Source organism: Chanodichthys erythropterus, chromosome 6 (genome assembly GCF_024489055.1).
Source record: "Chanodichthys erythropterus isolate Z2021 chromosome 6, ASM2448905v1, whole genome shotgun sequence".
Classification (NCBI taxonomy): domain Eukaryota; kingdom Metazoa; phylum Chordata; class Actinopteri; order Cypriniformes; family Xenocyprididae; genus Chanodichthys; species Chanodichthys erythropterus.
The window spans coordinates 9,648,823-9,676,121 of NC_090226.1; the positions used below are offsets into that span (position 1 = coordinate 9,648,823).

General features: G+C 38.3%; 2 protein-coding genes across 5 annotated transcripts in view; one reads left to right on the top strand and one right to left on the bottom strand.

Moving 5' to 3' along the window:
- Positions 1-27,299, bottom strand: part of pgap4 (post-GPI attachment to proteins GalNAc transferase 4) — a 36,440-nt gene that overhangs the window by 7,109 nt on the left and 2,032 nt on the right. The gene's annotated exons all lie outside the window — the stretch shown is intronic.
- slc8a1a (solute carrier family 8 member 1a) overlaps positions 10,199-27,299 on the top strand; it is a 53,573-nt gene continuing 36,472 nt past the window's right edge. Inside the window, exons 1-2 of one of the 4 annotated variants that reach the window (XM_067387973.1) lie at positions 10,199-10,546; positions 17,494-19,351. In XM_067387973.1, the coding sequence (XP_067244074.1) occupies positions 17,532-19,351 (1,820 nt within the window). In that variant the 5' untranslated portion in view covers positions 10,199-10,546; positions 17,494-17,531. Of the gene's footprint in view, positions 10,547-15,821; positions 16,105-17,493; positions 19,352-27,299 lie in introns of those variants that run through there. The other 3 variants (XM_067387971.1, XM_067387972.1, XM_067387974.1) reach the window with 3 other exon arrangements.

Sequence of the window (27,299 nt, forward strand, 5' to 3'; positions counted from 1 at the left end):
GAGTGTGAGTTCACACACGTCTGAAATAGGGGACAATTGGGCCCTGTAAGGTGATGTCTGGGAACTGTATCAAAATATTTAATTCATGAGGGCAGGACAGGTGGGGAAAAGACTCCAAGAGTCAAGGTGTATTATACTATGACATGATTACTTCTATATACCGAGATCCCAAAAGCCACACTTAAAAATTTATGAATGCCATTGCATTAGATAATAAAATAGCAAGGTGTCATTTAAGATAGAGCACAAGCAAAAGCTAAAGTTTTTTTAAGTAATAATAATATTAATAAATTATGTTATATTTCATATTTTTTTAAGAGGCTCAAATGGATAGTCTGAAAATGAAAGTCATTTGAATTTGGAACAACATGAGGGTGAGTTTTCCCTCATGTTGTTCCAAACTCAAATGACTTTCATTTGTCCATAAAAGGACGTTAGTTAAAAATAATAGTCTAGTCTACTCTCACTGTATTAAAGAAAGAGAAAAAAAGAAAGAACGAAAGAGAGAAAGAAAGAACGTTTGGAGCAACATGGTTAAGAATGCAGAATCCCTCTTTATCTAAATGTAAATGTAACTCAAATTATGAACAACTTGATCTTGCATTGTAAATCACATTTTATTATTATTTCATAAAAATATGTTAATTTTTGCCCTGGAAAGGTTTAACCATACTGTAAAAACTAAAGGTGCCTCAAATATTCTGTCGGCTAGGAACTTCAAGTGCCTCAAAACACTTTTTTCCAATAATAGGATTTCTGGTGGAACCATTGACAGTCTTTGCAGTTCTTGAAGGAACTTATGGGATCCTTTAAGCACTTTGTATGAGGTTTTGTAATCCTACCATAAGGCCCCAAAGTGCTTTGGAGGAAATTAGAGGAACTCAAAATCTATGGGTTAGGCCTATTGTAAGATCTGTAAAAATTTAATCGGTTCTTGGAAGATCTCTTTTGAGAAAGCCAGCTGGAGGAACCCAAAAGGAACCCAAAAACTCTTTCGATCTCCATTTTAATGTTTGTAATCTCGCCAAAGAAAAATATACACTCGCTATATGTTCAAACAAATACATAAACATGTACTTTATTAAACATTCAATGTTTTACGGTGTTTACCACCTGTTTATTGCACAGTATGGAGTATGAATGATTTGGCTGTGATGCTAACGAGATAATGAACATTGTGCTACAAATTTAACTTAATGACTGTATTAGTCTTGATGCTTTTTTTAGTCATTCAGCATATTGTACAACTATGTACTGACTGTGTACTTATGTAAGAAGACTTATAACACAGCACATGAGTTGTGGACTTACTCTTTTTTTTCTTTTGGTCATTTTTGGAGCTCAACAGAAGCCATTTTACTTAAATTGTTGCATTGAATTGAGCTAGACATGCATACATAAGAATGGATTCATTCATGAATGAATTACAGTACAGAATCTTTCCTGAGAATCTGCGCTTGGGTTCCACAGACAGAAAGTCAAACGGGTTTGAAATGTCACAAGGATGAGGAAATGGTTTTTATTTTCACAACTAATGTATCATTTTCATAACATTACTAACAGTATATTTTGTACTTTGCAGGGATCTTGGCATAGTATGCTGAAACAAGTTTGAACAGGAATAAAAACTTATTGTAAAGCTGAAAATCAAGTGCCAGGACCATTTACCAAGAAAGAGGAATAAAGAAGCCTGGCAAAAAACCAAAACTGCTGCACCCTTTTACATTTATTTTGCAACGGAGTAAAGGTGTGGTGACATTTGTGAAATGAAATTTCTGTTGTCCATTGTAGCAACGTAATGAAGCACAGCTCACACAGAAGTCACTTTCAAGCAGCTTTCTGTTGGTCAATGCGGCAAGTTTGAGTGACCCATACTGAATTTTTTTGACCTCACACAAAATTCCTTATTGTATGGATTCCCTTTGAAATTACGGGAATTCACCTGTGAAAATTTGCAGAACAACAGTAAATGTGACTGCACCTTAGCTCAGCTCTTATGCAATGGTGATGTTGACGCCATCATTGCACAAGAGCATATCTCGCTGGGAAAGTAAATTAACAAAGAAAAAAATAGCTTTGGAAGGCGTGAGTGTCCCTGTAATCTCATGGATACTTCAGAGCCTGATTCTCAGTCACCCAGCCCTTGACGTTTTGAAACTGTGGTTAAAAATAGTTGATCTAGTGGAGCTTCAACTAGGATAAGACTCAAGATGTGTCCCCAGCTTTAATCAGACATGTGGACATTTTCTGGCTGGTACATTAGTACACAGTAAAATCCCCAGAGTTAAATCATCTCTGCTCAGAGTACATATGGTCCCTCTCTAAATAGTGTTAAAATAACACTGAAGCAGAGTTAAAGTTAATAATTAAACAATTAATAAGGCTGTGACTGAAGTCAGTTGTAGTTCTTGTGTTTCTCTTTTCTTCAGTGATTCTGCTTGTTAACAGCAGGTGTTCATCACTAATGCACAATCATCACTTAATTAATTGCTTAATTATCTCATTAACTTTAACTCTGCTTTAGTGTTATTTTAACACTATTTAGAGAGGGACCATATGTACTCTACACAGAGTTGATTTAACTCTGGAGATTTTGCTGTGTAGATGGTAGGAATATTTTTAATCAGAGGAACACTGTCCGTTGCATTTTACATCAACACTAACAGGAAAGAATGCACTGCTGGGCGTGAAAAACCACAGTCATGTTTTCCTCAGAAATCTCTTTTTAGTGTGTTCATACGAAAGAAATCGAGAGGTAACGAACTGTCTCTGACTCACCTCAGTATTGGTTGGCAACAAACTCATGTGTTTTTCAGCCTTAGGGGCCCATAATCTAGCGGTAGTACAGGACTTTTTAATTATATCTTTTGGAAGAAGACTTTAGATGTAAATAAAATGCTGATTATGGATGGGGTTTGTGTTGTTGTTTGTTGGTAAAAGTGATTATTATGACCTTCAGGTCATTATGTTGTATGTGGTCTGACCTGAGGATGAAAACATCCCATTTTTTTATGAAAAAAATTACATATCTGTTCTATGTTCGGTTCAAACAAAGCATCTAATTCTGACTTAACATGTCTGTTTGTGTTTCAGCGACTCCAAGTCCATTTTGTACAGTATACTGGATACTTAAAGGCTTTGAAACCAAACCACCGTATATTGAAATGCCCACTAATGCTGCATTATTTAATCAAAATTTCAATAAAAACAGTAATATTGTGAACATTAGTACTGAAAAACTAGTTTTATATTGTAATATATTTTAAAATGCCATATATTGAAGAGATGGTTTAGTAGTTTTCTTAAAGTGTATTTTTATTAAACATGAGTTTACAACAGGGATGGGCAACTCCGGTCCTGGAGGGCCATTGTCCTGCAGAGTTAAATTTCCATCCCTGATAAAAACTCACTTGCCTATAGCTTTCTACTAATCCTGAAGACCTTGATTAGCTGGTTCAGGTGGGTTTGATTAGGGTTGGAGCTAAACTCTGTTGGGCAGTGGCCCTCCAGGACTGAAGTTGCCCATCCCTGGTTTACAATGTAAAACTCAAAAGGACCTCAGTGCACTGTGTCTCCCTCTACAGCTCTGAGCACCAAATGCAACAATGAGTGGTAAGGACTAAGGAGATACTTTTGATATTGAGATATGTAAGTGTAGGAGAGTTAATGTGTAAATGGAGGAGTGTTCATGCCAGAAAGATTAAAATTTTCACCTTTCCTCTGTTTTAAGAGCAGGAAGAGGATGGGCTAATAAAAATGAAAGATAAACCAATGAAAGTGCAAACAAGTTTAAAGAGATTGTATAAATTTTGAGCGAGATTATTAGATGATCATTCAGAATCAAATGTAAACATCCAAATAAATACCATACTTACGCGATTAGACATGCTGCATGACGAACACTTTGTAAAGATCCATTTTAAGGGTTATATTAGCTGTGTGAACTTTTTTATGCACTGTTTAAGGCAAGCGTGAGCTCCGTGGGCGGGGGAGCACGAGAATTTAAAGGGGCGGCAGCCTGAATCGGCTCATATTTAATGATGCCCCAAAATAGGCAGTTAAAAAGTTGCTTTGTTGCTTGAAACAATTAAAGGTGCCGTAGAATGTCTTTTTAAAAGATGTAATATAAGTCTAAGGTGTCCCCTAAATGTGTCTGTGAAGTTTCAGCTCAAAATACCCCATAGATGTTTTTTATTACTTTTTTTTAACTGCCTATTTTGGCGCATCATTAAATATGAGCCGATTCAGGCTGCCGCCCCTTTAAATTCTCGTGCTCACCCGCCCACGGAGCTCGCGCTTGCCTTAAACAGTGCATAAAAAAGTTCACACAGCTAATATAACCCTTAAAATGGATCTTTACAAAGTGTTCGTCATGCAGCATGTCTAATCGCGTAAGTAGGGTATTTATTTGGATGTTTACATTTGATTCTGAATGAGTTTGATGGTGCTCCATGGTTAAAGCTAACATTTCACACTGTTGGAGAGATTTATAAAGAATGAAGTTGTGTTTATGAATTATACAGACTGTGTTTAAAAATGAAAATAGCAACGGCTCTCTAGTCTCCGTGAATACAGTAAGAAACAATGGTAACTTTAACCACATTTAACAGTACATTAGCAACATGCTAACGAAACATTTAGAAAGACAATTCACAAATATCACTAAAAATATCATGTAATCATGGATCATGTCAGTTATTATCGCTCCATCTGCCATTTTTCGCTGTTGTCCTTGCTTGCTGGCATATGCAAATATTGGGGGCGTACACCCCGACTGTTGCGTAACAGTCTGTGTTATGTTGAGATTCGCCTGTTCGTCGGAGGTATTTTAAACAAATGAGATTTATATAAGAAGAAGGAAACAATGGAGTTTGAGACTCACTGTATATTTCTATGTACTGAACTCTTGTTATTCAACTATGCCGAGGTAAATTCAATTTTAAATTCGATGGCACCTTTAAGTCTATTCTTTTGACACCTGGAACTCCTGACTCAAGAAATTTCTTCAGAGACTAAGATTGACTTCTGCCACCAAAAGCCCCAACTGGTGAAGAACTGAAATCTTCTACGCTTGTCTTGTGAGAAGTAAGTGGGACATAAAAGAGATTATCACAAATAAGTGACCCATTACCTAACATTAGACAAGCCACCATTTAGAAATATTACAATACTTCTTGTCTATTTTCCTTCTGTTTTGTAACAGGATTTTATCTATGCTTCAATACAAGTTTCAGGATGGAAGTTCACTTATGTAACACAAACGTCATATAAGGACACTTTTACTGGAACAGAAGATGACAAAAAAAAGAGAGAGATACAAAAAAAAAGGAGCACGTGTTTGTGACAATCACTGCTGTCCTATATAGCGGTAATGATCGTAGGAAGGATAATACTTAATCTAACAAACTTCAAAGTTATTTAATGACTCATAAGAGGATGATTCATTTCTGCTGTTTCCAGCAAACTTGAAGAAAGATCCCATATCAAAATTTTTAAGGGTGCTGACAGCTGAGTTAATCTCAGATTAGGGTCTATGGTTGCTGGTGTCATGCAAGCTAAATCATATGACTTTGCAAGCTAGTCACTTCATATGTTCTTATACTTGAGACTGTGTAGGATATGGCATAGCAGGACTGGGCATCATGAATCATCATGATATGCAGAAAAAAAAAGCACTGGGTAACTTCAGGCAGTTTGAAATGGACCTCGGACTGGGCTACTCTACTGGAAAACAGTCATATATCTCACATGACTACAGATCTAAAGAAAAATCATGTCAAAGAAAAACACAAATGACAAGGAGAATGTTTCATCTGCTGGCAGTGCATAATCTGATTATGTGGTATTAGATGTTTGAGGAGAACAAAGACTATACTTACAACAAGGATGAACTTATCATAGCTCATTTTACATCCTACAAACAAACAGAAGACATCTTGTAACTTACAAGTCATCTTCTCGTTTTTTGTAGTATATAATATGAGCGTTGGTAAATTCTTCCTGGCACATAGATCTCTGTCACGTTTTGTGTTTTTCTGTTCATGTTTGAGTCTTGTAATTAGATTTCATTGTGTTCAGCTCATGTTTGCCTATGTTCCCATTACTTTGACCCAGTGTGTTTCATTGATTGATCCAAATTTAGCAATTTGCTGCTAGATTTAGCGACTTCCCTGCCCCCTTTTGAGGCTTTTTTCAAAAGCCTAGTGACAAATCTAGCAATTTCTTGGACAAACCTTATCTAGATTCTGTGACTCGCCCACTGATCTACATTTATATTAATATAGATCAGTGGACTCGCCAGTATGACATCATCTAAAACTGGTTGCTAAATGTCGCTAGATCAGGGATGGACAACTCCGGTCCTGGAGGGCCAGTGTCCAGCAGAGTTTAGCTCCAACCCTAATCAAACACACCTGGACCAGCTAATCAAGGTCTTTAGGATTAGTAGAAAGTTATAGGCAAGTGAGTTTTTATCAGGGATGGAGATGAACTCTGCAGGAAACTGGCCCTCCAGGACCGGAGTTGTCCATCCCTGATCTAGCGACATTTAGCAACCAGTTTTAGCTACTTTCAGCTAAAAGCAACTGGCAACACTGCCTGTGTCTGCAACCAACGGTGACAGAAGAACTGACCAAGAACCATGGATCTAGCAGCAGTAAGAATCCTCCTCCTCTCGCAGGGGAACCAGTTCTTCGAGAGACACACACAGAGAGTCTCTTCACGTCCTGCCTGCCAAGCCAGAACCTATTCACGTCATGGCCGCTATTCCAGAGTCTTGTACCATTATGGCTGCCATTCCAGAGTCATGTCCCGTCATGGCCGCCATGCCTGAGCCTGTTCTCGTGAGAAGATTTCCTGAGCCTGTTTCTGTGAGAATTTCCTAAGCCTATTTCCATGAGAGAATTTCCTAAATCCATTCCCGTGAAAGAAGTTTCCGAGCGCGTTCCCGTGAATGAAATCCCAGAGCCTGTTTCTGCCCTTGAGTCGGTAAATGAAGCGCTGACCATTAGCTGTTTTGTGTGTGGGGGCTACACACACATGGGCTCTGGCCTCTGACTATCATCCCGTGAAGGGTCCAGCCCCTGATTATTGTCCCATGAAGGCTTTTGTCCCAGAGAGGGCTCCAGGCCTCATCCTGAGTCCAGAGAGGGCTCCATTCCCAGCCCAGAGAGGACTCCAGTATCCGTCCAGAGAGGACTCCAGTCCCTGTCCAGAGAGGACTCCAGTCCCTGTCCAGTGTCCAGAGATGGCTCAAGCCCAGAAGCCCATTGCAGAGTCTGCTCCAACACAAGAGCCCGCTTCAGTCCACAACCTCCCAAGAAAAATTTGAGGGGGTGCTATATGTCCTCAGCCGTAGAGGCCAAGCCAAGCCCCCGGGTCAAGGCCACGGAGGCAGATCCTTCCAGGGCCCCTGAACTGCCGGCTCCGCCCTGGCCCCCTGAACTGCCAGCTCCACCCTGGCCCCCTGAGCTGCCTGCACTGCCATGGCCATCTGAATTGTTGGTGCCACCATGGTCCCCTGTACTGCCGATGCCGCTGTGGTGGCCCCTTGTCAGCCTCCAGGTCACTCACTCACCCGTTGATGTATTACGGCGAGAGAACACACCTTCCGGGAGAGCGGGGTACTGTCACGTTTTGTGTTTTTCTGTTCAAGTTTGAGTCTTGTAATTAGTTTTCATTGTGTTCAGTTCATGTTTGCCTGTATTCCCATTACTTTGACCCAGTATCCCAGTGTTGATCGATACGTTTTACCTGCTGTCTCATTAGTTATCATGTTTGATTCTGTTATCCCTGCGTCTTGTTATCATCCCATTAGTTTCTCTGTTTGCTGTCTTTTTAAGCCATGTGTTTCAGTCTGTTCTTGGTCAGTTCTTCATTGCATTATGTTGGTTGATCTATTCCTGAGCCAAGTTCCTGTTCACGGTTTCTGTGATTGTAAAGATTTTGAGTTTGTTTAATAAAGGACTGCTGCACTTAGATCCGGTTTCCTCCTCTGCTGCAAGCAACGGTGACAGCTCAATTGTAATGCGTTTCATTGAACACGTAGTCTTTGTTGATATAGAGACAAGGCACTGGTGTTTTGGGTCAATATAAAAATATGTCTCAAATTTGACACGTGTCTAAAACCCCCTTGTCCCCTTCACACCTATGATATTTACATTTATTTATTTATTTTAACCAGCCATCATTAGCAAAAGACTGGTGTTATAAAACATGCATTTATACCAAAAAATGTAATACAAATCTGATTCAAATAAAGTAAAATGAAGATGTTTTAATGTTTTTCCAAAATGTCAAATAAAAGTTACTTACTAAAGTTGCAAAAAATAGCATTTTTTTAAACATGTGATTGGTATTACAAGTCATGGTGTCCTTGAAGTCAAAATGCAAATATACTTACTATCAATGAGAAAAAAGCACTGACAAAAATCCCTTAACAAATCCAAAACAATAAAGTATGAAGTCGAATAGATGCTTTTCCTGTATTTGTTGCATACTGAAATGTAGCCATTGCTCTGTTGATGTTTATATGATGTTGCATTTTAGCCAAACACGGTCATGATTCATGTGCTTGCAAGTACATGTGCTTTTTATTTGCCCTTCTCATAGAGCGCAGTTAGACAGAATGTCAAAACGCAACACGTCTAAAGTGGCCAAAAGTGTTATATCACTTTGCCCTCATATAACTAAACTCATTCCTCAGCATGTTGAATGTAAATGCACTGATGTAGCGATGGTAATAATAACTTTTGCAGGAAGCCCAGCTCTGTCTCATTATCATAGCATATTTGCCTCTTGCCTGCAATCTGTGAGCTTAATCTGGTCTAGGATGTAAGCAGTGTTATTATAGTTAACTAAAACCACACACACACACACATACACACACACAAACTTTAAAGGTGCCCTAGAATCAAAAATTGAATTTATACCAGCATAGTTAAATAACAAGAGTTCAGTACATGGAAAAGACATACATTGAGTTTCAAACCCCATTGCTTCCTCCTTCTTATATAAATCTCATTTGTTTAAAAGACTTCCGGAAAACACGCGGATCTCAACATAACACTGACTGTTACATAACAGTCGGGATCATTAATATGTATGACCCCAATATTTGCATATATGCCAGCCCATGTTCAAGGCATTAGACAAGGAAAGGCAGTATTAACGCCTGGATCTGTGCACAGACAAGGTAAGCAAGCAAGAAAAACAGCGAAAAATGGCAGATGGAGCAATAATAACTGACATGATCCATGATAGTATGATATTTTTAGTGATATTTGTAAATTGTCTTCCTAAATGTTTCATTAGCATGTTGCTAATGTACTGTTAAATGTGGTTAAAGTTACCATAGTTTCTTACTGTATTCACGGAGACAAGAGCCGTCGCTATTTTCATTTTTAAACGTGCAGTCTGTATAATGCATAAACACAACTTCATTCTTTATAAATCTCTCCAACAGTGTAGAATTAGCCGTTAGCCACAGAGCATAGCCTCAAACATCAAAATAAATACTTTACTCACATAATTCGAAGCATGCATACAGCATGCATGACGAACATCTTGTAAAGATCCATTTGAGGGTTATGTTAGCTGTGTGAACTTACTATCAATGTACTGTAATATAGTCGAGAGCTCGTGTGTCAGGGAGCACGCGGTTTAAAGGGGCGGCGCTGCCAAAATCAGTGTATAGTTAATGATGCCCCAAAATAGGCAGTTAAAAAAAAAATAAAAAAAACAATCTATGGGGTATTTTGAGCTGAAACTTCACAAACACATTCAGGAGACACCTTAGACTTATATTACATCTTGTGAAAAAGCATTCTTGGGCACCTTTAATTACTTATAGTTGACAAGGCAACATTTATCATTTTTATTTAGTTTAACTTGAACCAAACTGAAATAAAAATGAATAAAAACTAGACATTTTAAAAACAAAACTAAAAATTACAAAAACAATTACTAAAACTAAAATGAAAAATACAAAAAAATATAGAAACTAATCAAAAATATGAATAAAAACTATAATAGTATCTCAATGATACTAAAGTGACACTGGATGTAAGCCAGCTTCTCTAAACCTTTCAGGATGTCTCACGGGATCAGAAGATGTCATGACTGGGGTCCTGGGAACTGTGGAAAATCACCAGGAGTGCTTTTTACGTCCTCGGCTGCCTTCCTTGCAAACACGCACACACTCGCTCACAGACACATACAGTATGCCCACACGCACAGGAGGAGAAGAAAGCTACCTGCCAGCGGAGCCCCTTTATCTTGCACGTGTCTGTTAACGACAAGAAGCTGGCAGATAGGAAAGCTTCACAGACAGGGTAACAAGTGACAGGCTCCGAGCACAACCTTGTATGGAAGTGGCTGAGGGAGAGGAGAACGATAAGCAACAACCCAACTATGCTGTCCATGTTTAGAGGCGCTCACTGGGCCCACCAGGCCAGAAACAATGCCTGTTTCTGTTAAATTTAGACAGGTTATCGGCCACCGCTCCTCTCCCTAGACAGTCTCTCACAGCACCACAGGGAATACAGAGGTAAGTCCATATAGGATTGATTGCTTCAGTGATCTCTTAGCAGGCAGAGTTGCATTAAAAGCCATTATTTTATTGGATGAATGACTTATTAGACGGCTTAACGACTGTTAAGGTGACATCATTTGCATTAATTAATAACTTTCTTTATTTTGGCATCAGTTGCAGTGGGATCATAATGGTTTTTGATTGTTGCTGTGTGAAATGTGCTAAACAAGCAAATTTCTGACTGCTTATGCTATGTTAAGTAAACAACAGACGCATTTTCTTAAGCTATTAATATTATTTTATCGTAGAAAGAAATAATTATTTGAAAAAAAAAAATTAAGCAACATAAATTTTCCCTTATTACTTGGAAGCAGAGTTCAATTTAATGGTCGCCAAGTGCTAAATGAGAGTAAAATCTGGCTTTTTGTAAATAAAATGTTACTTTCCAGCTGGCTGATAAATTTATTTGGAACTGGAATATAATGCGTGGTTTGAATCGTATTATAAGATGATAATCTGATGCTCGCTAATGTAAATCAGGTGTCTTTTAACAAGTTTTAGTTCAGTGGAAAATTTACCGTCAGAGGTTTATAAAAGATGCCTAAAGAAAAGTTATTTCTCCAGAACTCCATGAAGCGACACATGTTGATTATTCCTCACATTAACATTCAAAAACGAAAATATGAATCTGAAGAGATAGTATAGTTTTACCAAGAAATGGAAATTGTAACCAGTTGTCTTTTAAAAAAAGTTAATGTGTATATATATATTTTTTTATTTATTTTTTTTTTATTTTGTATGGCCTCCTTTGGCCTTGATAACAGGTTTCATTCTTGCTGGCATCTACTTTTCCACAGTCTCTGTTGTTATTGACTTCCAAATAGTTTCTAGTTGTTTGCAAAGACTTGCTTTTGATGAAACTTTTGTGTGATCTATCTTTGAATCTATTAAATCCCAACAATAATTATATTTTAGCATTAGAAACACTACTGTGACTAATGAGCTACGCATACTGGTGTGGATTAACCATTACATTAAACATAAAAATAATTTTCGTAATCACCAGTACTGTTAGTTTAGGGCAGATGTTGCACAAAACTTACATTGGGTGGTGGTCTAATATATATATATATATATATATATATATATATATACAGCTCATACTTTTTCTCATAGTTGGCACCATTGTGGCAAAAAACATTCATCATTCCTTTTTTAATCTGCTTGGAAGTTATATTAATTTAGTGGTGACAATGTTTTTACGGTGTGATTCGAACTTCATTCGAGACGATTTTGCATTTAAGGGCCTACGAGTTGCTTAGCCAATGCAAACAGAGGAAAATAGAGTGAGAAAGGAAAAAAACAGCAAGATGCATCATCATCCAAGCTGATGTATAGATTCAAGGAATTTCTACCAAAACTTACTCTCAGACTTGCAGCCCAGTAAATTGCTACAGCTCATACATGCCAGTTCTGACCTCATGTCAATGAGGTGAGAGAGTTGGGAACAGTCTAGCTCTTCCATGACATAACTACAGTACACTGACTGACTGCCCATGAGCAAGTGACAACATGCTGTTGCTTATTTATTTATTTATTTATTTACTGTTTTACGGTGGAAAGGTTTTGTTTGCCAGGTCAGGCATAAGAGACTTGCATATCTGTGGAACTGCAAGCACAAATAGTCATCTTACAGAGAGAATAACACACCTCACTGAGTCAACGGTGAGCTCACTCCATCTCAAGGCCTCCCCTCCTCATCTCACAGCACAGCTGTGGAGCACTGCGAGGTGAAAGCTGGCCACAACAGCAAAAGCCTCAAGATGTAAAGTTCATGGCAAACTGCATTCGGACATTTTGTGTTTGCTTCTGCATAAGGACACATTTTGAGATGTGCTAAGGCTGAAAGACCATGTGAAATGCAGAGTAATAATTTTATTGGCATCTTTCTGTAGCCAATACATGAAATGAATTGTTCTATGTACTTCTTTTTAAAGGGTTAGTTAACCCAAAAATGAAAATTCTGTCATTAATTGCTCACCCTTGTACTGTTGCAAACCTGTAAGACTTTCGTTCATCTTCAGAACACAAATGAAGACCTTTTTTTAATGAAATATGAGAACTTTCTGTCCCTCCATAGACAGCCATACGCAACTGAAGCTTTGACGCTTCAAAAAGTTCATAAAGAGATTGTAAAACTAATTCATATGAATTGAGTGGTTTAGTCCAAAATTTTCTAAAGGAAAACATTTGCTTTATATGATGAACAGATTGAATTTAGGCTTTTAGTCACAAACATTGTTCTGCATAGAGGTTCAAATTCATAATGTATTCTGATCCAGCTGATACACGTCAATTCTCTTTTTCGCTTAGACACTTTGGATGATGCAGAATGTGACTTTTTTTTCTTTCTCATCTCTTGCATGTGTGCATTTACCCAATACTTAATCGTAAGTCAACCCACAAAACCAATTGCACACAGATTGCACCGTGTACGAGTATGCAAGACAATTTCTATAGTGTATACATGCATATATTTGCGTCTGCATTGTTTCCATCAAGGGAGCCATCGGCAAGGCACAATAAGAAACATGATTCAAATTAATGGAGGCCCTTCAGGTCATATTGGTCTAACGCAGGGAGACACATCACGACAGGGATCACGTCACTGGCAAATGTGACCTGGCATGGCATAACACTGACTCAAGATAGGGCACAAAAGTGTCTTTTCTGCAGTAGCAGTTAAGTGACGAACACAGACAGGGAGCTTCATAGCGCGGCTCAAAACTGATAGATTTATGTTGAATGTTAACGGCACATGCATCGTAAAGAAATACTGTAGCATAGAAAATCTTACAAAATTGCTGATGATAAATATGATCAGCCAAATGCATATTGTATTATTTAAATATAATAATCAAATGATTTATATACTAAAATGATAATACTATAACCTAATATATTTACAGAATTTGTCACTTTGTGATTGGATGTTAAACTTTACTTGATTTTTAAGATAATCTTTAGGCCTACTTTTGTTCTGCTCCATTTTCTATACTTACTTTTATTTTATTTTTTGAGAAAAAAATTAATGGGCCTGCTGAATGAATTAAAACATTGTAAAGTGAGCTGAGAGAGCTACAATCTATCAATTGCTGATGTTTCTTTGTATTGTGGTAGCAAATAGGCTATGTTTTAGTAGCCTACATCAAGCTAAACTAAATTAAACTGAGAAGTGTTGCCTTGGCTAGCTGATTTTTAAATACTTGTTAATATATTTAAATATTATTATTAGTATTAATTATTTTAATAAACGTTTATTATATTTCAAGTAATAGAAACGTTTTATGGTTGTAGTTTAGTTAACCCTGATAGGCCTATCCACAAGTGATGAAAGTGCTGATAGTAGATACAACCATCCCAGACAGCAACATAGTGTGGCCCAGATCTGGTCCACATCCGGTAGCATGTGGATTACACGTGGACCAGATGTGGGCCGGATCTGGGCGGACACTATGGCCACGTACACACTGCAGCTAAATTCGGTTGTCAGTTCACCTTTTGGTGCTTAATCGCGTTCTGTACACAGTTCAGTAAAATATGAGAGTGACAACCGCATTCTACAACCGTATTAACTCCCAAAAAATACAGGTAGTGACAACTGCATTTACAGAAATTCTATGCAGTGTGTATGGAACCGAACTGAACAACTAGTTTACGTGCACCGGTGTGACGTTTGTCTGTCGTGTATGCGCGGCGAATCACAGGGAAAGCACAAGCCTATCCAAATGCTTTATGCTGAAAATAGCGATTCATGTCTGCTCACTTTAATAACTCCATAAACCCGTTTGCTTTATGAGACGAGCTTAAACAACAAGCCCAAAAAGCTTATAATGAGTTACCATGGCAACACAGAATGAATGAGTGCCGCGCTGTGTAAAACTGCATAAACAAAACACGACGCCTCCGTCGAAGTGTGTTACACACTGTTAGTGTGTTTAGTTAAATTGCAGAAAATGTGTTTTGTCACTTTAATATTACTTTAATATTACGCCAGAACGTCACTATGGTTTCCAAGCTGTCAATCATCGCATTTTCGAGAGCGAGATTTGTTTAATTTACCAGAAAGTAACCGCGTTTGAGTGTTCTCATTCTCCATCGCTCGGGGTGGGCTTTCATTCAGGGAGCGGGAAATGTAAAATGATGAGCCAATCGATTACAGAAAGCTTTGTGTGAAACACGGGGAATTACAAGTACATACAAAACACCTTAGTAATTGACCTTTCGCCGGGAGTTTGATTGATAAGCGATCTAACCAATCAGAACGCCGCATCCGCCATTTTGTCCGACAAAGCAGCCAGTAGTTAAAAGATTAACCTCGGTGGAGTTAAACTTGAAAAATGGTGTGTATTGACGTCTTTCCGCGTTTGAAACAACATTCATTCTCATGTTCATGGACTAATAGGAAGAGATTATCGGTTTTTACGAGCGGTTGAGCTGAGGATCTACAGCAATCTGTCACGACCATGGTCACGACACATGAAAGAGCAACAAAACGGTTTTTATTGTTTGAGTTTCTTTAATAACTACACGGTTTGAAAGCTGGGACTTTGTTTAATATCATAAGTAACCTACTCTGTCCTGTCTGTCGATGTGTGGTCAGTGTCCTCTTTGTTCCGCGATGTATTTTTCACTGCGTGTGGAGTGACAGCGCCACGGCTTGACGGACAAAGCAACAGTAACTTAGGGGGGCGGGGCTCGGCGAAAGGCTAATTGCCTAACAACTACCCAGAACGCCTAAGCAACCGCCTTCGACGCCTTAGCGACCACCTATCATACCTTAGCAACCGGATGGCAACGCCTCTGCCTTGTCAACAACCTTTGCACTGTTGATCTAAAAAAAAAAAAAAAAAAAAGTGATTTTTTATTTATTTATTATTTAACTTTTTTCTTTTATCTAGCCTAACGTTTATTTAATTTGATGTGTAGCCTACTGAATTATCAGTATAATATTTAATATTTAAATATAGAATTTATGTTAATCAACCAATGTTAAAATATGCCAAAGGTAAATATGCCTCTGAAAATCACATCTAGGGGACATTTGTTGCTTAGCCTAATGGAAAATGTAATTTCTGACTTATCTTTTATCAAGAGTATTGAGTTGTGTGTGTTCTCTCAGTTCAGTGTTATCAGCTCATGGGGGTCTGGCACAAAGCCACCGCACTATCCAGCCATCCGAACAGTCTCCCCTCCTCCGGTCAGAAATGCGAATCCGTACGGAAATCGGAAAATATGCTTGCAGCACTTAGGAAAAGTAGCCTACAACTCTCCGCCGCACACTCTCCCTGTGCAGCTCCAAATGAATCGCGTGTCTCTCACACAGCTCTCGTTACCGGAATGATTCAACTGCTGGAGGATGAGAGTGAACGGTCGCGGTACTTCGCAAATAAGCGCTGCCGGTAAACGGTCCGGTTGACTGAGGTTGTTTTGCTGGAATCTCCGAGCGTCACTACCACAGCTGTATCTACATGTGGCGGCTTTCACATCACCACAGCATTTCGCTTTAAAAGGTAGACTTCACTATATTTCAGACTGTTTGCAGGTGTATGTAAATATGTGTTTCTTTGCCATAGGTTATATTATTATAGGTGAAAAGGGAGAATGTAAATTCACAGTAATTCGTTTTTACTGTAGAATAATCATCTTTGAGATGTAAATGCCTATTGTATGCCTAAGTTCAAACGCAGTTAGATGCTTTTCATATATTTCTTCTCTATTAATTAAAGCTCTTTCTGCAGTCTGTCGTTCATTTATGACATGTAAACCTTTTTTGTAATTTACTTACTGAAAAAATAACCAGCCTAAAATGGTATAACGTTAGTGGTTTGAGATGGTCCCACATCCTGTCCAAGCTGGTGTTTAGCTGGTCAGCAAGCTGGTCTACCAGTCTGACCAGCTAAAATTGCACAAACCTAGACAACAGACCATCTTGACCAGGCTGGGTGACTAAGTTTAAGACCAACATATGATCTTAAGCTGGATTAAGCTGTTTTTTTTCAGTAGGGTTATTATAAAATAAATATTAATTTGCATAAAATTAAAACTACTAAAAAAAAAAATGTGATTAATGTGTTTCTATTTGATGCAAAACAGCTGTTGTATAAATGTGTGTATTGTTTGAATGATTCTGTTGTACATCATATTTGCTTGTCTACACCGTCCCCATCATCAAAGCTTAAACCATGTCATAATAAATAAATTAATTAATAGACATTTTTTTTCTTACTACTCTATTTTAAGTTAAACAGTTTCACACAAGAAAGAGTATTGAATATCATCACAGGCCACAGGTAATCTCAGCTGCACTGATTTAGTGATAAAGCACCACTGTGAACATTTTATTTGGTTTTATAAAGTGTGGTGTGTACTTGTATATTGAGTACTTCAATTTTTCAGACAAAAATGTACCAATTATTTTGCATATTTCTTCTCCACCAAAGGAAATGGTTAGATCAAACTTTGGTGCCACCAAGCAGCTCACAGTCTAAAAACTGTCCTGAAACATATAAGTGGAGTGGAGTGACAGAGGTTACACTCCACCACTCAACACTTTCTGCAATCACTCTTTTCCAACTCCACTCCATTTCCTCGCTGTGTTTTCCCTGTTCTGAGAAAACATGAAGTGAGAGAAAACACTGATGTTCTGACTTTAAACCTTGCTTCAGGCAAACTCCGCTTACACTCAGCAACGCTCACATACTCAGGTCTGGGAAGCATGTTTACAAATGGTGAAACTTCCCAGTGCTGTTACTGTAAAATGTAAATATCAGCTCTCTCAGATCATTGCTCGGCCAATCAAATTTGAGCATCAGAACTAACTGTTGTTTAGTATCTTGAATTGTGGTCAACTATCTTGCTGTTGTATCATTCTTAACTCCGCACATTTTCTTCCCTCACAGGCTACGGGAGAGCAGGAACAAAATACCTCACTAGGAACATGGGCCAATCTGGGACTTCATTCTATTTTTCTCTTGCTCTAAACCTCAGCATCTTCCTCTTAGTTTTCTCCTATGAGCTTATGCCAGCCACAGCAGGCAGCTCTAAATCGAGCTTAGATGTAGATACATCTCCTAACGAAACCTCTTCACATGAGACATGTGGTGGTAGTTTTGAGTGCAAAGAAGGAGTGATCTTGCCAATGTGGATGCCGGATAACCCGTCTTTTGGGGATAAATTGGCCAGAGCCACTGTGTACTTTGTTGGTTTGTTCTACATGTTCCTGGGGGTATCCATCATTGCAGACCGCTTTATGGCTTCCATTGAGGTCATCACATCCCAGGAGAAAGAGATCACCATCAAGAAGCCAAATGGAGAAACCACAACAACTACTGTTCGTATTTGGAATGAAACAGTCTCGAATCTAACTCTCATGGCTCTGGGTTCGTCAGCCCCAGAGATTCTGCTTTCCGTGGTTGAAGTGTGTGGACACAACTTTGACGCTGGCGAGCTGGGCCCAAACACCATTGTTGGAAGTGCAGCTTTTAATATGTTTGTCATCATTGGTCTGTGTGTTTCTGTGATACCAGATGGAGAGCATCGGAAGGTCAAGCACCTGCGGGTGTTTTTTGTCACCGCCACTTGGAGTATCTTTGCATATACGTGGCTTTATCTGATCTTGGCGGTGATTTCCCCAGGTATCGTGGAAGTCTGGGAGGGACTGCTTACTCTCTTCTTCTTTCCAATTTGTGTTCTTTTTGCTTGGGTTGCAGACCGCAGGCTTCTATTCTACAAGTATGTGTACAAACGTTACAGAGTCGGAAAACAAAGGGGGATGATCATCGAGACCGAAGGTGAGCCGGAGCTCCAGTCAAAGGCGGATATCGAAATGGACGGCGGGATGCTTAACTCTCATGGCGAGGAGTTCTTAGACGGAACGGTGGATGTTGAAGATAAAGACATGGATGAGGATGAGGCCAGGAGAGAAATGGCTAGGATATTGAAGGAGCTGAAACAGAAACATCCGGAAAAAGAGATGGAGCAGCTGGTTGAGCTTGCGAACTACCACGTCCTCAGCCAGCAGCAGAAGAGTCGTGCGTTCTATCGCTGCCAGGCCACTAGGCTCATGACCGGTGCGGGTAATATACTAAAAAAACATGCTGCAGACCAGGCCAGAAAAGCACTTGGCATCCATGAACTTCGCTCGGAAGTCTCAGATAATGATCTTTCCTCCAAGATCTTCTTTGACCCTGGCACATATCAGTGTCTTGAGAACTGCGGAACGGTGGCTTTAAATGTGGTACGACGCGGCGGCGACTTAACTAGCACTGTGTCGGTGGAGTACCGCACCGAGGACGGCACTGCCAATGCAGGCTCTGATTACCAGTTCACAGAGGGTGTTATACTCTTCAAACCAGGTGAAACCGAAAAGGAGATAAGGGTGGACATCATTGACGATGACATTTTTGAAGAAGACGAACACTTCCTGGTTCATCTCAGCAACGTCAAGGTCATATCTGAAGGAACCGACAATGGGAACCCAGGCGCCAATCATGTGGACACATTAGCTGGCCTTGGCCTTCCTTCAACAGCTACTGTGACTATCTTTGATGATGACCATGCTGGCATCTTCACATTTGAGGAACCAATGGTTCATGTCAGTGAAAGCATTGGCACGATGGAGGTGAAGGTGGCACGTACCTCTGGAGCCCGTGGAGTAGTGGTAATCCCCTATAAAACAATTGAAGGCACAGCAAAAGGTGGAGGAGAGGACTTTGAAGATACCCATGGTGTCTTGGAGTTCCAGAACGATGAAATTTCGTAAGTGCTTTTTATTTCTTTTAACTATTCAGTTTTAGAATGTTGCATTGTGGTGCAAAATGACAAACTATATCATGGATGTCAGATTCTTATTTCACGATTCAAAGGGGAAGCAACATAATCTTGTATAGTTGAAAACCCTAGTTAGTGTTCAACAATAAGTATGGCCCACTTGCCTTGAGTCAGTTTTGGGCCAGGTGACTGAACTGTCATTTGTCCTGTTGGGTTAGCGCTATCTCTTACATATTTTATTCCCAAGTTTAGGTTATTATTCCCATTTGGTTTTCTTTGACGATATGGTTGTAAAATCTGCTTGTCAGATTTTTAAACGTGTCAGTTAGCTAAATTATCTAGCTGGCTGATGGTCATTTGCTGCCTTGGCGTTTCCTGTGTTATTGTAGAATTTCAGGCTATTATTAAAAAATTTCCTTTGTAAAGAAAATGTAAATTTTTTTGGCTTCTCCATCTTTACTGTTGAGCCCTAAATAGTGTAATCAAAAATGACAAATTCATCAGTCTCCAAGTCATCCAGATGATTTTATCTCCTCAATCTTTCTTCTTTATTTCTCACAATATGTTTCCCCCTTTGATGTATCTGTTTGCTGTAAGGTTTTTTTCTGGCTCATTTTCCTTTGCAGCCCTCCTGGTGCTTTCTTTTCAGCCTCTCATTTCCCCACTAGCTTTGCTCATTCTTATGTTTCCATTTTGCTCAGTTTATTTCAGAATCTCACATTTATAAATAGTTTTTTATATAGCGGCTGCTCCCAGTTCTCCTAGTACTCCTTAAACTGTGGCTTTGACACTCTATATGACAAAAGTGTGATTTAAGGAAGTGCAGTGAAATGGTCAGATTTACTGTATATCATTAAGTCATTGCAGTAGCATGCATTTCCACCTCAAATTTGGACCTAATGTCCTTAAAGTGGCATGAAAACTATTTAGCTGGATGAGAAGAGAGTAAGAGATACTTTTATTGCTAGAGGTGATTAAGTTCCTTTGACACACAATAAAGGCTTTGACAAATGTGGTCCTTGAAGTCTGAACTGAATGAAAAAGCATCTGGTTTGGAGTGAATGAGCTAAGTAGAAGCTTTCCACAAGTCGGATCTGCTTAATCTGTGTAGAGACATGCCACAGAATGTCCTGGAGTTCCAGAACTGCTCATTTGGGTGACTAATTACATTTCCATAACCGTTGCAATGCTCAACTTCAGCTTGAGCTCCATCGCTAGGGTTTCTGGCAGAGAACAGGCTCTCCTCACCAATCTCCTCCTCTTCTGACACTTCTGGCACTCATCCTCAGATCATTTATTGGTATGATCACATACTTGACAAGGTGGCCTGAACCCCAGATATTTTCCATGACAGGGAGGATATAATGATAACAGATTTACTCAGTCAAAGATAAACAGCTCTGAATTTGCTCCAAGATCTTGAAATGGAAAAGCTCCCTTACTTGTGCTTATTTTAAGCTGATTAATGGGAAGACATGCACAAATGTAAACAGAGGTAAACGCATTGCTTTGAAGTAAGCAACCTACACCACACTGATCTGGCTATGTCTACAGATTAAGCTCCATATATGGGCATCTCGACTCTGGACACTGGATCCTATTTGGAGACAACTAGATGATTTTATATGGTCCTAGTTCAAATCAGTGTTCTTTACTCGTAATTTAGATGGAATCAGCCGTTTGGAAGTCTGGCAATAAAATAGGTGATTTGTTTTTAGAGGTTAAAGGATTAGTTCACTTCAGAATTAAAATTTCCTGATAATTTACTCACCCTCATGTCATCCAAGATGTTTATGTCTTTCTTTCTTACCCGTTGGTAACTGTTGAAGTCCACTATATGGAGAAAAATCGTAATTTCTTTTCGACATGAAGAAAGAAAAACATAAACATCTTGGATGACATGAGGGTGAGTAAATTATCAGGAAATTTTAATTCTGAAGTGAACTAATCCTTTAAAACGGGTCAGATGAAAAATTATTATTATAGATTTGGCACTAAGGATGTCAATAAAAAAGTGAGACGAATGAGGACCCTAAGATATCTCAGTGGTGGTAGTGTGTACACTGAAGTAGCCTTATCTTCTCCTACATGCTTTGATTATTATTAGAGTAAATCTATAACTGGCCTCTACTCACATGGGCACAAACTGGTCTTAAAAACCCTAGAATCTAGCACTATAAACACTAGTTTGAATTTGGATCCCTGTTATTGATGTGTTAGCATTGAGTGTTTCATCCTGATGGGGGGCTGTCAAAGACACGGGCAATCCATCTGTGTCCTCTTAGGGTTTTGTCATGCAGAGTAATGAATATAATGTTTATCATTAGCAAGTTTTAAATGTTAATCTTGCTGCACTTTAGGGCTATCCTTATTTATTAGCAGTGAGGATTTTTTTAAACATTTTCCACAATACGCAGAGTAACCAGCATGAATAAGGGTATTGCCAATGATCTTGATAAAAAAGAAAGAATGAAATTCAGACATGGGAAAAAACGGCCAGACAAAGAACACAGAAATAGTATGTTAGGCATGTTTATCTTGGCTTATGCAAGACTGGACTTCACATAAACATTGTAGCATACATGGAGGGGACAAAGTCTCTAGGGGGGAGGGAATTTCCATCAATACTTGTTGGAAAATTCCATATAGTATGTACATTTGGGTAGTCTCTCGAAATAGTCAGAAAAACACTACAATTATTTTGTTACAAAGATGGGTATGATATTTCTGTGATATCTGTCAGGTAATAAGGATTTTTTAAGTGTGGCCTTCACTGAAAACGCTTCTAGCATCTTTAGTCTAATTAATTCAACAGTCAAAAGCATAGTTAGGGTCTTCCATAAGACACTGCGACATGACCTTTGTTATAAGGACACACTATGTCCACATGCACAGTTGCCAGAGTTCTTGCCTCTGCCTACAGCTAATTTGATGACTTGTTCAGTGGTCATGTGACAGACAGTGACCCTTGGGCAGTGCATCTCATATGAGCACTTAAAAAAACGAAGACATGTGGGTGCAACTGATGAGTTGAGGAAAAGGTTGTTGTTGTTTCAGATCTATTACACACAAAAAAAATAAAAAAATAGTTTAATCAATTTAAAGGTGCCCTGGAATTAAAAATTGAATTTACCTTGGCATAGTTAAATAACAAGAGTTCAGTACATGGAAATGACATACACTAAGTTTTAAACTCCATTGTTTCCTCCTTCTTATATAAATCTCATTTGTTTAAAAGACCTCCGAAGAACAGGCGAAACTCAACATAACACCGACTGTTACTTAACAGTTGGGGTGTACGCCCCCAACATTTGCATATGCCAGCCCATGTTCCCAACATTATGAAAGGCATTAGACAAGGGCATTTACAGCCAAAATGACGCGTCCTGTTCTCTGTTCTGTCCTGTTCTTGACCACCGGTTCTCTCCTGAGGCAGATAGTGTAATGTTTTTTTTGTTTTTTTTTATCACCTCAAGTTTTTGATTGATAACGTTAGATTTCATATGGTGCCTATTAAGAAATAATGTTAATAATGTACATTAATCATGTTATGGTATGATTAGTTTATTAAGGTTAATTTGTACAGTCAGACACATAAGCATTACTTTAATACGAGATAAGAGAGATATATTTAATACATATTTAATCAAAATATAGTACCTATGTGAATAAAATAAACAACTATTTGTTATGCTTAACCAATTTAAATAATTGCATCATTCAATACTATAGAATTAACAATAGACAATATAAAAATGGAATAAATAAATACATAAATATATTTACTTACCAATAATAAATAATAACTGTGGTCATCGTGGCCCCGTGGGGTGTGGCCCCTACTGCGGCTGGTGTCCCTTATTTTTCTGTATTGAAGGTGGCAACCCTAGTCTGGATGTGCACAGCTGAATTAACAGACTAGGTAAGTAAGCAATAACAACAGTGAAAAATGGCAGATGGAGCAATAATAACTGACATGATCCATGATATCGTGATATTTTTTGTGATATTTGTAAATTGTCTTTCTAAATGTTTCGTTAGCATGTTGCTAATGTAGGCTACTGTTGGTTAAAGTTACCATCGTTTATTACTGTATTCACGGAGACAAGAGTCGTCGCTATTTTCAATTTTTAAACACTTGCAGTCTGTATAATTCATAAACACAACTTCATTCTTTATAAATCTCTCCAACAGTGTGTAATGTTAGCTTTAGCCACAGAGCACTATCAAACTCATTCAGAATCAAATATAAACACCAAAATAAATACTATACTCACATGACCCAAAGCATGCATGCAGCATACATGACGAACATCTTGTAAAGATCCATTTGAGGGTTATATTAGCTGTGGGAACTTTGTAAATGCACTGTATTATAGAGTCGCGAGCTCGATGGGCAGGGAGCATGAGATTTAAAGGGCCAGCAGCCCCTGAATCAGTGCATAGTTAATGATGCCCCAAAATAGGAAGTTAAAAAACATTATTTAAAAAAATCTATGGGGTATTTTGAGCTGAAACTTCACAGACACATTCAGGGGACATCTTAGACTTATATTACATCTTGTAAAAAAAACGTTCGATGGCACCTTTAATTAATTGAAAACTTTTTCATGCAATTAAATTTAGCCTTGTAGACAATATTTATTTTTTACTAATTACTTATAGATTTTCTTGTCTTGTACAAATTTAAATTAATTTTGGTTGCAATGTAATGAAAATTACCTATAATGCTCATCTGATGAAGTTGCTCTACTTCAACAAAGTATTAAAATACTGCATGTCATTGTAATTGTGTTGCATTAGCTCATTTTTAGTTAACTAAACTGAACAAGGGGCAGAATTTTTTTTTAGAATTGGTTTCTCTCTGTTTATTGGTCAAGAACTATGTCCTGATTCTGCAAGAGAAGGAAAGATGCTCCAGGGTTTATCGTTGTGTTTTTGGAGCGTGTTTTTCCCCCCTAGTCGAGGAGGAGAAGGCACACTTCTGTCGCTAGAGTCTTCTGCCAGCTCAGAGCTGCCCAGACAAACAGGCTGTCAGTTGATTTCATGTGACTCGTTGCACAAGGCTAAGATAGAGTCAGCAGCAGTGCACCATTAAATAACTGCTCCCATCTCTGCTGGGAATATTAATCACATTAGGTAGCCCCTCTTGGCTAGTTATTATCCTATGATCATCTATGACTAATTCAAATTATTTCCAGAGATTTCCGTGCCTGCCGAATGCTTGTGTCTTTGTGTTGTACATGTGTTTCCCAATTTTTTCATTAGGAGATCAGCCTTTTTTTCTGAAATATCTTGATGATAGGTTTACAATAAGGTCTTTTAAATATGTCTGTGGGGATGTACAGTAGAGGTCAGGTTGTGTAGCTTTACATAACGTGATATTCATGGCATTAATGCATTAATTGTTTAAGACACCATACTGGCGAGAATGTTCTTCCTCTTAAGGGAGGTCATGAAAATTTTATTAAATATGGAAAATGTGCTTTTTTTTCGGTTTGATGACATGAATCAGCAGTTGGCTCACAGAGAGCCAGCCACCGTCAGAATAACCCTCGGTGTCCCTTAAAGGCGAGTTTGTTCTTAAAGAATCTTGGTGAATCTCTTAGCATTACTTCTGCCTGTTTAGTTTAGTTTATTCATTCATGATGAAACTGTACACATTGAGTGATGGAGATTGTTTAGAGGACAGAGAAAGTTTGACCCTGTCTTTGAAAAGTGGGAATTTTATTTCTGCTTATTTTATAAATTTTTCGGCAATATTTACCCAGAATTCACTACAAAAATACACACAATTCATATACAATTTGTAATTAACAGTAGACGGATTGCAGCCAGGCCGATATATATCACTCTATCACTGTTCCCCTTCACGTAAAATAACAAATATGGTGCTTAAAATTACAGCTCTGGAAAATCTCTGCAAAATTTCATGCTGAGGAGTGGAAGAGAATGTGAACAGTTATTTGGCCCACATTCATTCAGCTTTGTTGTTGTCGACATAGAAAAAGCTTTGGGTCTGAAAATGATTTTCCTGACAGGTTATGGTTCAATTATTCTTAGTCAGACCAGCTTTCAACTTGAAAAATGACTGCAAGAAGTTCCATACATGCTTTCAACCTGCTCTCCCTCCCTCTCTCTCTTCCTTCAGTCTCTTCTCTTATTGTAAGGTTCTCCTCTTTTTGCCCCATGCTTATTTTGAACACTTGCATAAACTCCATGATGTATTTTCCATGACTTCAGTGTAACGGCAACACGAGGGCAGGCAGGAAGATGGGAAATATCCTCCTACAAACCATGGAAAAATGGATCACAATGACAGACAGCTATGTTTTTCTTGCTTGTTTTACTGTAGAGAGGAGAAACTGTCTAAAATTAAATATATGTGAAAGGAGAGGAGAACTCCGATCTGCCGTAACCTTTATTGCGTTGCGTGCAGAGGCCGGGATCTGCTCTCTGGCTCTGAGATATGTCCTAGAAGCTTCATGCAGCAAATCAAACGGCACCCACACAGTGTTGGGGAGTAACGTACTAAAAGTAGCGATGCTAATGTAGCGAACTACGTTTTCATTAGTGTGACAGTAGCTCAGCTGTTTTTAAATCAGTGTAGCTTTGCCAGTAACAAGCTCCTATTTCCAGTTAGTGGTGTAGTTTTATGAAATGCAACATCGTTGGTTTTAATGTCACATTGTATTGCGCACAGATTTATAGCCAATTGAACTGAGGCAAATGCATCCCTCTCATGTAGCGTCCCTTTTTAGGGTATTATGTTCGGTAAATTATTATTTGTATAAAGAGATTCACTAATTCATTTTTGTTCTAATGCTGCTTTTCTTTAGTTTTTGACTCATTTTTTCTTTAGTTTTTCAAAATGCTCTAGTTTTATTTAGTGCAAATATATTCAAGTTCATTCATTTGAGAGAACTGTTTAAAAAAAGCTAATTTAATTTAAAGGGTTAGTTCACCCAAAAATGAAAATTCTGTCATTAATTACTCACCCTCGTGTTCTTCCAAACCTGTAAGATTTTTTTTCATCTTTGGAACACAAATTAAGATATTTTAATAAAGTCTGAGCCAGTTCTTTACTCTCCATTGACAGCTACGCAACTGACACTTTAGCACTTTAAAAAGTTCATAAAGAGATTGTAAAAATAATCCATATGAATTGAGTGGTTTAGTCCAGATTTTCTGAAGACATGCTTTATATGCTTTTATTCACATAAACATTGCGTAGCTGTCAATGGAAAGAACTGTCTCTGATTTTATTAAAAATATCTTCATTTGTGTTATGATGATGAACGAAAGTCTTACAGGTTTGGAACGACATGAGGTGAATTAACTAATGAAAATTACTCCAAGCTTTACTCACCCTCAAGCCATCCTAGGTGTATATGACTTCCTTCTTTCTGATGAACACAATCAGAGTTATATTAATAAATATCCTGACACATCCGAGCTTTATAATGGCAGTGAACAGGACCAATGAGTTTGAAGCTCAAGAAAGTGCATCCATCCATCATAAACGTACTCCACATGGCTCCGGGGGGTTAATAAAGGCCTTCTGAAGCGAATCTTTTGAAGCTTGTGTAAGAAAAATATCCATATTTAACAAGTTATAAAGTAAAATATCTAGCTTCCGCCAGACTGCCTTCCGTATTAAACTTAGGAAGAAAGTGTAAAACTCTCGCAGTTCAAAACTACATCCTATGCCTTCCATATTCAAATTACAGAAAAAGAGTGTGCGAGTGTGTGTGAGGCGGTGTGAGGTGAATGAAACTGCGCTTCCGCATCATTCATTTCAGAGTCACACAGGCATGCAGGATTCATGTTTAAATAGTCTTTTTGCGTTTTAATATTTACAGACACTAGTATATATCATGATTTAATTTAAGTGTACTGACCTGCTTTTAATTCAGTCATCAAAAATTTGACAAAT